Genomic DNA, 12,301 nt, shown 5'->3' with positions numbered 1-12,301 from the left:
GGGTTTTAGCACCCTCGTAAAAAGTGAGTGAGGAATGGCCAGGGAGGGCTCCCGCAAGACACCGCTCCTATAAATCACCGTCCTTTCCAACATAAGATAAAGTCAAACCCTCTAAACTCGTTGGCAGTTGCCCTGCGAGACAGCTGCTAAATATGAGAGTACACAAGGGCTTGCGCGCCGCCGTTAAAATGTCCTCGGCAGGGCGGAGTGTCTGCAGTTTTACCGTCTCGTCGCCTGGCACTTAATTAATCAACTGAAGCCTGCTTAATTGGTTAGATCATCTAATGCGGGCTCTCCTTGATTTAATCCGAGGAGACGTTGAAGTGGCCGCCGCGCACCATTCGTCGCGGAACATGGCTGAATGTGGTCGGGACAGACCGGTGACTGATCTCCTCCCTGACCTCGTCATTGTGTCTCCACTCGGTGGGATAAACAATGGCAACAGTCGCCATCTGTGGCTCATAAACAAGTGTAAGAGCCGCAATTATCAGGTGATTACACATTGTCAACGGAAGCCACGTTGTGACGTCCTGTCGCTAGTGTGTGTGTGTGTGTGTGTGTGTGTGTGTGTGTGTGTGTGTGTGTGTGTGTGTGTGTGTGTGTGTGTGTGTGTGTGTGTGTGTGCGGGTGCGTGCGTGCGTTCGTTCATGCTTCGTGCATGTGTGTTTTAACCCCTTTCAACCATTTCAACCAGGCTTCCCTATTTTAGAGATATAATTATTGGCAAAATGTAAAAAACTAATAATTGCAAAATACTTTTTTGCGTAATAGTGTATGAACACCATTAAGGCTTTTTGTCAAACGATGAAGTAGCCCATTGACTTGAATTTCTGCATATCTGCTTTTTATCAAATCAAAATATTAGTAATACAAAACATGTGAAAACACAGGAGTGAGAGGATAACATGCACACACACACTGCCACAGAACCCCCCCCCCCATAGACACACACACACACACACACACACACACACACACGTGTATACCTGCCACCAGGAGCTGTGTAGGTCTGCATTCATCAGTTCAATGACTTCGCCTGCGTGAACGCTCAGAGGGGGTCCGCACTGGGGGCAGGGCACGCCGCAGTAGTCTCTGATCACGAGCATTCTGGGTAATCCTGGCCGACAGGGAATACACACATTTACATTTCACACAATTTGAGGCAGAGTGACTCACAAGTGCAACGGTATCAATCAACTGAAATCCCTCGATAACTGAGTAGGAGCCATAAGGGTCAAAGGCATAATGTCAAGACAATGGGGTGTGAACTTTATACAGTATAAGCTGTGAGCATGAACAGTATAGATCTGCTATTTTTTGCTTAGATTTGCAAGTTAGATCACAAGGTTTCAGCTATGATAATGCCTAATAGCAGGTTTAAAGTGTTCAAGAGGTACAGTATATTGGAGAACTTTCCCACAGCATTCTGATACTGTATAACCGAATACTGTGGTTTGTCAGAATGGCACTCTCCCTAAAGCACTAACAAGTCTTCACCATGCAGTCTTCCTCCTGTGCAGTTGTAAATGTCCAGTGCGTCCTTATAGCATTGTCAGTTGCACACGCACACACACACACACACACACACACGCACACACACACACACACACACACACCACACCACTGTTACTAAGACTAAAAGCCGCTGCCATATAAGCAGACACAGCCGCTTAGTCTCCTGGCGCTCGCACAGCCCCCAGCCATCCCTGCCCTGGAAAGCATCCCTGAGGGCGCTATTAGAGTTGACAGTGACCCCAGATGACTGGAATATCGCACGTCCCGTCGCCGGTTGGAGCACAATAAGCACAACTGACTCTCATATAAGCCCCCCTTATCGATGTTGATTTATCACAAAGGCAAAGCTCTGCGGCTCTAAGAGGTTGGTAAATAGCAATTTCTTTTTTTCCTCCTGCAGGCATTTCTCCCACAGCAACTCTCATAATGAATCCGCCCACTCCAGTTCATATCCGTGCCAGTATGGGTTTTTAGCGCTATACGCCGTGTGGTGTTAGTGAGAAGTGTCTTTTAGCACACTGGGTTACAGGCATCTTTACACGTCCCGCTGTCCCCTGACCCCCGCCCCCTCCCCTACTTAGTCTATAAATATGCCTTGTGATTCTTCTGAGCGTTAAGCTTAGAATTTTGTATTGTATTGTATTGTCTTGTCTGTATTATATACATTACTGATGGATTTAGTACAAAGGACCACAATGGAAACAAGCCCCTGGTCGTTTTTGTGTTATCATTTTTTGCGTTTTGGATGTTATCAGACCATTATAACCGTCATCAGCCCTTATCAAGACCATGCAATGGAGCCAGTGTCGACATTTCCTACATATTGACGTTGTCAGCCATTGTCCAACATTGGTCGCATTGTCCGACTATAGTACTAACACTACCCTAACAGACTGTATCATATATATGAGTGACTGACTGTTGCAAACGATACAGAGACACCTCCCTGACAATAACGCAGAGACAGCTTGTTTATTTTTGGACCACAATGCTTATAGTAGACGATATTAAGACCCGATGTTATTCTCCATAGAGAAATTACTTCCGTGAACCAGGGAAATCGAGGGGACGAGCGAGTGACATCAGGACTTCGGCGCTCTATAGGCCAGACTTGGGCATTACATGGCCCTTCGGCTGTCTCTGACCGGCCCATGAAAGGTTAGAAAGGTTAGTAAGATGGAAATTAGAAAATAAAACGTACGCCCGGCCCTGAACAATATTTTCTTGGGAAAAATAATTGCCCACCCCTGGCCTAGGCAGTATGTATAGGAAATGTCTAATGTCCATATTGCTCCATTGCATGGTCTGATAAGGAGCATATTTGTGATTGTCGGTTGATAACGTCTGAAGCGGGCGTCATTTTAGCATAACCTTTGACTATACCTGTACTGTTATTAAGCATGTTCATAAAGTATTCAATCAATCAATCAATCAATCATTCAATCATTCAATATTACTCTCATTTTTGTAAATTCAAATACATAGGCCTACATATTTATTTGATTGAATATGTATCTTGGAATATCTGTGTTTCTTTTTCCCTCTTTGAATAGGCAAGTGCCTATAGAATCACAAGCAGGATGGATGCGCATCAATTCTGATCATGTGGAGAAAAAGAGAAAGATAAATAAGCGGAGGAAATATTAGATCACAAAGCCAAAAGGTTGGTCACATAATAACTCAGAGGGATAGCTTTTATCTTTTGTCTATCCACTACCAAATCTCACGCAGGCCTATATAACTGACTACAGCCCGCCCTCACAGTTATTCAGCCGAGCCGAGCTGAGATGAAAAGTGACCGGCTATAGAAGCAGAGTGCAAGGCCCTGAGTGGGCTTCACAAAGCAATGCACTGACCTGGGTCTGCTTGCCTCTGTGTCATGGTACCCCTCTGTGGCTGGTCGGTGGGATGCATGGGAGAGAGAGAGAGAGAGAGAGAGAGAGAGAGAGAGAGAGAGAGAGAGAGAGAGAGAGAGAGAGAGAGAGAGAGAGAGAGAGAGAGAGAGAGAGAGAGAGAGAGAGAGAGAGAGAGAGAGAGAGAGAGAGAGAGGAGGGTGGAGGGGCATATTATGAGATAGAGTGACACAGAGGGAGAGAGAAGAAGAGATTCTATTTTGCATCAAGAGCCATGCCAAAGAACAATATCACTCTTAAACATGTCTTGCTCTTTTATTCCCCTATAGTCTCTGCACCAAATACTTCCCACCAAAACGGTGGGCCATTTTCAGGGAAATGGAGAACCAGCCCACAGGTTGTAAATCCCAATGTTGATCATGAACATTTGTCCGAATTGATGGGTATTGATTGAGCACAATGGTGTTATGGACTTCAGGCAGAGCCGTATAGTTACTGTAGTTTCCCCTCTAAAAACACCCGAAACATGGCTGGAATTTGTTCTAAATGATCGATGGAAAAAGCTGCAATATCTGAATTGATCTAACGTGTTTTGTTTAATGTAATGTTTGCTTTAATTATTATTATTATTATTTTTAAACAAACCAAGAGTATCACAATGTATGTTGCTGATACCTAACACATGAATGAATGAATGAATGAATGAATGAATGAATGAATGAATGAATGAATGAATGAATGAATGAATGCATGCATGCATGCATGCATGCATGAATGCATGCATGCATGCTCATTGTGAACGTGTTGGACCAAGTGCTTCCTCTGAAGCATGCTGTGTTACTATTACTAATGCTAATGACAGGAGCTGTGCTGGGTAGAGAGTCAAGGCTGAGCCTCGGTGCACTGGGTGCACGGTCCTCCTACCTGTGGCCTGGTTGTGGCTGGTTCTGCAGGAGAGGAGATACATGCAGACACAGTGTGAATACGAGATCAGCCCCGTGAATATACACCCTAGCGCACGTGCGTGCGCGCGCACGCACACACACACACACACACACACACACACACACACACACACGCACACACACACACACACACACACACACACACACACACACACGCTGGCCGCACCCTCCTCATAATGGGTTGGAATGCATAAAGACCTGCAGGAGGAGCGACCCATACGGTGCTTCAGTTGAGGAGGCAGGCCTGTGTGACACTGAGCTGTCGTTAGGTGTCTAGTTAGTCAGGGAGGGCAATGTAGCTGAACTAAAGTGCCAGGCAGGAGACACAAGGCTAAGGGTTGACACAAGGTTATACGGGCAGAAATAACTACACACGTAATAGCCTGTCTTCTGGTTCGTATGTTAAGAATCTAGGGAGTACAGGTTGTCGGAGAGTGCAAGGACATAATGTACAGTAAGGTTGCATTTGACTGTATGAAGAAGGCAGTGCACGCACATGTGGCACAAACAGAAATATCAAGAAGAAGAAGAAGAGTCTGCACACTGGTGATGCTGAAAGAGCTCCTCTGGACTTGTATTGCTCGTCAACGTTTTGATCTTATTCGATCTTCATCCATAAGTATACTGTATGTCCTGATGAAGACTGATATAAGATTGACGATACGATACGATACGATACGATACGATACGATACGATACGATACGATACGATACGATACGATACGATACGATACAACTTTATTGTCAGCTTTCACTGAAATTTGTTTTGCGTCCATGACGTCACCGTTCAAGATGCTGCAGATAAGACATACACAATACATTACAAAAGATACATTACAGGACACTAATCACAGAAGCAGACAGGAACAAGAACAGTGGAACATATCCTCTTGGTTTACCGATTTTGGTTCAAAAGCAGAACAGACTGGTGTACAAAAGAGTTCTTTAGCCTGTTTTTCTTATATTTCGGGACTCATGGACTCACCGCCTCATGGAGGGTAACAGTTGATATTCATCATTTAAAACATGTAAGGGGTCAGAGGAGATACTATAAGAACAGTTTGTTCTTATATACTATAGATAGGCTGTTAAACCAGCCGAGGGGCTTTTTCAGCATCACCAGTGTGTGCTTCTTCTTTGTGATTAGTGTCTTAAGATCCTTATAATATTACACAACAGGGGATATTTCCCCCCACCCCAATGCGATTCATTTTCCTGAAATTATATTCTTTCACACTGTATTCACAAAGAACGTGAACCGCGATAAAGAGATGACATTTTTGAGTGGTGCAACCACTCCAAGGAACGGCAATGTCTGTGTTCACCTATGTGTTACATGAGCACGAGTATGACTATTAGTACCAGTAGGGGTGCTGTTGTGCCAGAAACAGAGAGAGAGAGAGTGCTGCACTGTTGCCTGCTAATGAGAGAGAGATATGGGGGGGGGGGGGGGAGTTGCACCACTCAGTTCACACAGGTGTGATTTTTTTTTTAATGAGGCTGATTATTCGCCTAGTTCTCATGCAAAATACTCGCCAGTGATATTTTTTTGTTTAGGGACATCCCCTCCATCTGACCATCTGAACAGTCATCACACACACACACACACACACAAACTGAACATTACATGGCCCGGACTACAGTATTGTATGTGTATTGGAGCTATGAGCCATTTTGCACTTTTAGGTTGTACAGAACACAATTTTAGAGTTTTTAACATCTTTACCCTTGAAACTGTATATAGTTGCTGTGTTGGTCTTTGGTTTAATTGGTATTGTCGACACATAAAGTTGAACTTTGAACTGTAGCAAGCTGGGTGAAGATAGATAATATTCACAATATGTGGTCCAGCTCTGTATATGGGTGGGCCGCGGCCCACCCAGGCCCACCCGTATAGCTGCGCGCCTGGTTACCGGCGATTTGATTTAAGGCTCTGTTCCATTTGGTGTGCAGTGGTTCTCAAGGACCCCCATAACTCTGAGAGTGCACATTTGTATGTAACAACACAGGCTAATAACCATGCTGCTTCCCTGTGGATCTCAGTGATGATGGAGGTCTGCAACTTCTATAACATGTCTGTCATGCAAGCCTTATTTCTTTCCCTGCCTCTATGTTTCTGCACTTTACGATTTGAGTTTCGATTTGAATTAAGCCAGGCATCGTTTTGAAGGCAAATTAACAATAAAGGTGCATGCAGTGCAGGGTCTGACGGTTTGCGAGATTGTTGTGGAATAACACAAACACGCACACAAGCGCGTGCGCACACACACACACACACACACACACACACACACACACACACACACACACACACACACACACACACACACACACACACACACACACACACACAGTGATGAACTGTGCACCACAGGATGAAATATACAACATCTCTGTACCTGTTCTCCCGCAGACTCCCAGTCGGCCCAGGCATTCTTTGTGAGCCCCCACATCACATTTCATACACAGATATCCCTGATTGAAGATGCCCCTAACACACACAGACAGGAATTTTAGTTTTTAGGGTTTTTGTTTGGACTGAAACAACTCACATTGACTTACAGTAATAGTAATAGTAATAACAAATAATATATATTATATTAGGGCTGTCAAAATTGAATTGACAGCCCTAATATAATATATTAAGTTAATTAAATTGTGAAATTAATTAGATAAAATTAAATATGTAACGCAATGAATCCATGCTTGGATGACCTTCCCCATACATCCCCATAATCCTGCATTCACTCTTCACTATCTAGCTGATTCTAGCCCTATCTGGAAGGGGAAAAACACAATTTACATGGCAGTGGCTCAAATCACATAGCACGACAACGGGGTGAAAGACAGAGAGACACCATCCTACCACACTGGACTGGACCATTCCCACAACAATATACAGAAAAACATGGCAACATTTGGACATAGCTCGAATGGTGATTAATCATGATTAATGAATTTGTAATGTCTGATTAATCTGATAAAAAAATGTAATCGTTTGATATATATATAAACTCCATTGTATGTTACTGAGAAGAGTAATAAGACTTAACAGACCATCGTTCTAAACACAAGAGTATAAAAGTCTCACCTGAGCAACAGGCGGCAGAAGCTACATGAAGTGATTCTCTCAAAGGTGTGCATCTTGAACTGGTGCGAGTTACTGCTGGCATTCTCTGGTTGGACATTTGAACTGAGAGCAAAAGGTAAGAAAGAACGACAGACAGAGACAGACAGATGAAAGAAGTTTTCACAGCCCCGTTTTAAACACACAGAACACAGTTACGTAATGCATGCGTGATCCAAACACTGCCAAAGTCAAATAGAATGTGGCCGCGTGTGAGACGGCATGTGAACCTGTGAAAGGAGGATGCCTTTGAAATAAGAAATAAAAGCTAGTGACACCCCTCCCCCATGTCTGGCACACCAGTCACATCTACTTTAACGGAATGTCGCTGTGATTGACTCTCTAATGAGGACCCCACTTCCCTTTCAAAGGTTACTGTATACATTTGTCTGTAAATGCAAAATGGTGCAGCCTTTATAATAGCACTTTTATCCAAAGTAAATATTGAATCAATTGTGCATCCATTCACCCATTCACACACACATTCATACACCGCTGTGGAAACCATGCAAGGCACCAACCTGCTCATCGTGAGCAATTAGGGGTTCAGCCTCTTGCTCAAGGACACATCGACACTAATTCTGGGGGAGCCCGGGATCGAACTGGGAACCTCAACGGTTGCCATCCAGCCGCTCTACCCCTGAACCACTGCCGCGTCTGTCTTAAAGGGGGTCCGCTCTTCTAGTGTTATTTCACAAAACACAGATCGCAACCACAACCATAACCACGTATCTGCAACAAGCATCAGCGGTCTCATATACTGTAGTAGGCCTATATCCCCACCCACTCCTCCCCCCAAAAAAGAGCAAAAGAGACGGATTTGTCGGATCAATCCAAGCATGCAGAGGCAGCGATGTATAGGCTATACGCACACACGTCAATATTAACCCATTCTGACCTGAGATCAGATTCATACGAGGTTTCCACTGGATACACACTGGTCTGATTAACCCATTCTGACCTGAGATCAGATTCTAAAAATGTCAGTCGTTCTTCGATTTTTCAAAAATAGCAGACCTACAAGCTCGTAGCGCGCCACTCGGTGGCGCGCTATGAGCTTGTAGATCTGCTATTTTTCAATAGCTAAAGCATAACATGATGCCAACACCAAAATGGGTTCCCGTTCAGAATGGGTTAAAAGAATATGAAAAGGATGATGTCTCACAGGGCCAACCTCCCAGCGACACAACGTAATGAGAAAAATGTACCACCCAAAAGCCTCTGATTTGAAAACCAAGTGAGACATCAAATTGAAACAACAGACAGAGAATGCTTTGTATAGTCTATTCGCGAATGAATGACTTTTGTTTTCCGTTTGTGTGGTGTGTGTGTGTGTGTGTGTGTGTGTGTGTGACTGTGTGTGTGTGTGTGTGTGTGTGTGTGTGTGTGTGTGTGTGTGTGTGGTGTGTGTGCATCTGTGTGTATGCGCGCATGCAGTGCGCACAACTACTTATGATGCATGCGGGACATGCAGAGGATATGTCACGCAACACGCTGTGAGCTCAACACAGTATAATTTACTGGAGTTGTGGCATGCTGCATGGATTTCTACACAGAAGGCAATGTTCATGAGAGATCAGAAAAGGAATTCAAAGGGCAATTCATTAATTTCCCATAGAAAAAAGCTGAATTCATGGTCTGCAGAAGGAACCTTTTACAGACAGGTAAAAGGGCAGGGGCTGAAGCCCCTTCAATGTCTATGTGTGCACATTTCTGCTTCTATGACTATACTTGTGAGGGCCAAATGTCCCCAAAAGTGCATTCAAATTTGAGATATAAAAGATAAATGATTGTTTTATGGTGGAGTTATACATGATTTGTATTATGTGCAAGCTCTCAATGTGCAACGCTCTTAATGCGTCACACGGTCACAGTGCAACGCCTTGTGATCTTGTGCATGCGTGCGTGCGTGCGTGTGTGCATACATACGTGCGTATACGTGCGTACGCCAATTCACAGTGTGAGTGCTACAGTGGAGAGCTCATCAAACACTGCACATCAAAGTAAATATCTCTCACAGCACAACCACATACACACGAAAGCTTCCACACTCAACACAAATAGGAATCCTACCACGAGGAGTCACGTGAGAAAAACACAAAAATACACAAACAACACTGAGTGAAGGTCAGCGGATGGATGCTCTGTGCTGTATGTGGACTCACATGGCCATCTCAAACTGGTCCAGCCATTTCTTCTTCAGCTCCTGCGTCTTGAAAAAGAGCTCGAACCCGGACTGCCCCTGGCGATGTGTCAGGTTGAACCCGTAGCACCACTGTGGAAGAACGCAATGGTTGTTTATGTTGAATTTGCTAAAGTATTTAAAAACATAATGCCCAGTCAGTATACTGCACCACGTTTCAAATAATTAAAAGAATAATAACATAATTTAATACACTGAATATCAATACAAAGCAACTGAAAAACATTGTTATTGTGTTATGGACAACCAAGAAACAGCAACCAATGAGTCCAATAGGGGCACAACCACTTGAAAAAGAGTATTCAGAGTCAGAATCAACTTTATTGTCACATCACAGGTTTTCAGGTGTAGACATATGGGATATACAATTGCACCCCTACTCTTGATGGAGTTTAATGTTTAATGTTTTGTTTTTTGCATACATTAAATGGTGAGGAGAAGAGCTGTCAAGAAACTGGACTTCTGAAATTATCCGGAGCACATGCAAATGTATGTTTATATGGAATATAGTAATGAAAATATGTATGTTCAATGTCTGCTCGTTGGTAACATCTCTAGGAAGTTTGTGGCTAGGGGTAAACTCCCTGCCCACCACTATGGAGACTGTGGTTTCTTTCTTCCACAGCACCGTCATCTTGATTGGGCACTCCAACAGACACAACTGGGAATGCCCATATATGGGCATACTGATACTGACATCTGAATATTCATATCAAGGACCTCCATATATGGACAGACAGATAGAAATATCCACATATGGGCATAAAAGGGACATGCAGGCAGATGAATACAACGCTAAGACAGGTTTATAACGAGTACTCTGACAATGGACAATTGCATCATCACTTATGTCACTATGAGTCAGCCATGCCCAAGTTCTGGGTAAATCTTGCCCAAATATGGAGGTCCATGACTCGATCAGATCAGCCACTACGTACTCTGATTAGCAATGTCGGAAACCATAGTGACTCGGTATCAACAAATGTGGATGCCATGAGAATCAGAGTACAAGAGCCGACTGAACTCTGAACAACGCAGATCAGGAACTGGAGGCCATGACTGCTTCAGACAACAACAGCCACCTAACAAAGAAGATGAAAGCATAGTTGTTGTGCAGCCATGGTTGATCAGGCCAAGCGAGTTCATTGAGGAAGGGAGAAAAAGGAGTGACAGCAGAAAGATGAATGCTGCATTCACACTGCAGGCAAGCTACAAAAGATACAATACACAGCACGTCTGTAGCATTGTATCTTTGTATCTGAAGTTGAAACGAGCTCCACTTTTTTGTAGCCTTGTAGCTTTTGCAGCAGCTACAAACGTTGGATGTATCTTTGCATCTTCATGTCGCTGGCTTCGTTTGAAAATGAGGGGGGCCTATACACACGGGGGACCCACACACAATGAGGGGGGCCTATACACACGGGGGACCCACACACAAAGGAGGGGGGCCTATACACACAGGGGACCCACACACAAAGGAGGGGGGCCTATATACACACGGGGGACGCACACACAAAGCCACACGTTGGAGCCACAAAAAAATATGAAAAAGAGCTAAATAATAACTACAATGGAACACAGGTTCCTGTGTTCCATTTCCTGATTTATTTATTTTAGTTTTTCAATGTCCGGTTTTGGTTTAGATTTCCAGGCGGACAGTGACGATATCTATACCAACACAGGAGTTGGTAGACATTTGCCCCTGCTGGGTAATGATTGGCTTGCACTCACATGGTCCTGAGTGTTTGAGAGCCCTGCTCGCCATTAAATCATTGATGACTGAGGGCGGTGCTCTCGGTGCACACACAGTCTGAAGTTTCATTTAGTACAGCATGATATATGGCCATAAGCAGCCTTGAAGGACCCAGTGCATTCATCACCTGACATTAGCATCCCCCTTAGCATCTCTGTCTGTGTGTGTGTGTGTGTGTGTGTGTGTGTGTGTGTGTGTGTGTGTGTGTGTGTGTGTGTGTGTGTGTGTGTGTGTGTGTGTGTGTGCGTGCGTGCGTGCGTGCGTGCGTGCGTGCGTGCGTGTGTGCGTGCGTGTGCACGGCTGCACGCGCGTGTATATGTTTGTGTGCACGTGCTTGCGTGCATGTGTTGGACATAAGTACTGTAGAATCACCATCCTACTTCTGCAGCGTGTGTGTGTGTGTGTGTGCGCACGATGGTGTGTTTTCAGTGGTCGTGCATTAGTGATCAACTATCTGCATCCACTTGCAGGTCCGTGTATAAATGCGGGCTCCCTTGCAAGTGTGTTTTCATCAGTGCAGTGCGTGCAGTGCGTGCGTGCGTGCGTGCACATACTGTGTAATCTGTCTCTCGTGCATATGCAGATATGATCTATTGAGTTACAGTAATTGGCTAGGCTGAGATAACGGAGAATGATGTCAGAGCCAAACATGGCCATCGCATTAGAACACTGTTTTTGTTCCATTAAAACGTCAAGACATGATTGTTGTATCAGACATGATGTCAGTGACCTGGTCTATAGGCATGACATGCACGCACACACGCACGCACACACGCACACACACGCGCACACACACACACACACACACACACACACACACACACACACACACACACAATGAATACATTAACTTCTACTCCACTATACATCTTAGAGGCATATACT

At 44.3% G+C, this 12,301-nt stretch overlaps 1 protein-coding gene across 1 annotated transcript in view; it reads right to left on the bottom strand.

Annotated features, from left to right (window-relative positions):
* LOC308325881 (guanine nucleotide exchange factor VAV3-like) overlaps positions 1 to 12,301 on the bottom strand; it is a 58,639-nt gene that overhangs the window by 19,570 nt on the left and 26,768 nt on the right. Inside the window, exons 15-20 of the mRNA XM_080778615.1 lie at positions 9,626 to 9,735; positions 7,425 to 7,526; positions 6,733 to 6,824; positions 4,293 to 4,315; positions 3,372 to 3,411; positions 987 to 1,117 (exon numbers count right to left, since the gene is read on the bottom strand). Coding sequence (XP_080634741.1) covers positions 987 to 1,117; positions 3,372 to 3,411; positions 4,293 to 4,315; positions 6,733 to 6,824; positions 7,425 to 7,526; positions 9,626 to 9,735 — 498 coding nt within the window. The remainder of the gene's footprint in view (positions 1 to 986; positions 1,118 to 3,371; positions 3,412 to 4,292; positions 4,316 to 6,732; positions 6,825 to 7,424; positions 7,527 to 9,625; positions 9,736 to 12,301) is intronic.

This window comes from Protomyctophum bolini (assembly GCF_963924005.1).
Source record: "Protomyctophum bolini genome assembly, chromosome: 12".
NCBI classification, from domain to species: domain Eukaryota; kingdom Metazoa; phylum Chordata; class Actinopteri; order Myctophiformes; family Myctophidae; genus Protomyctophum; species Protomyctophum bolini.
This window is presented reverse-complemented; position numbering and strand designations above follow the sequence as displayed.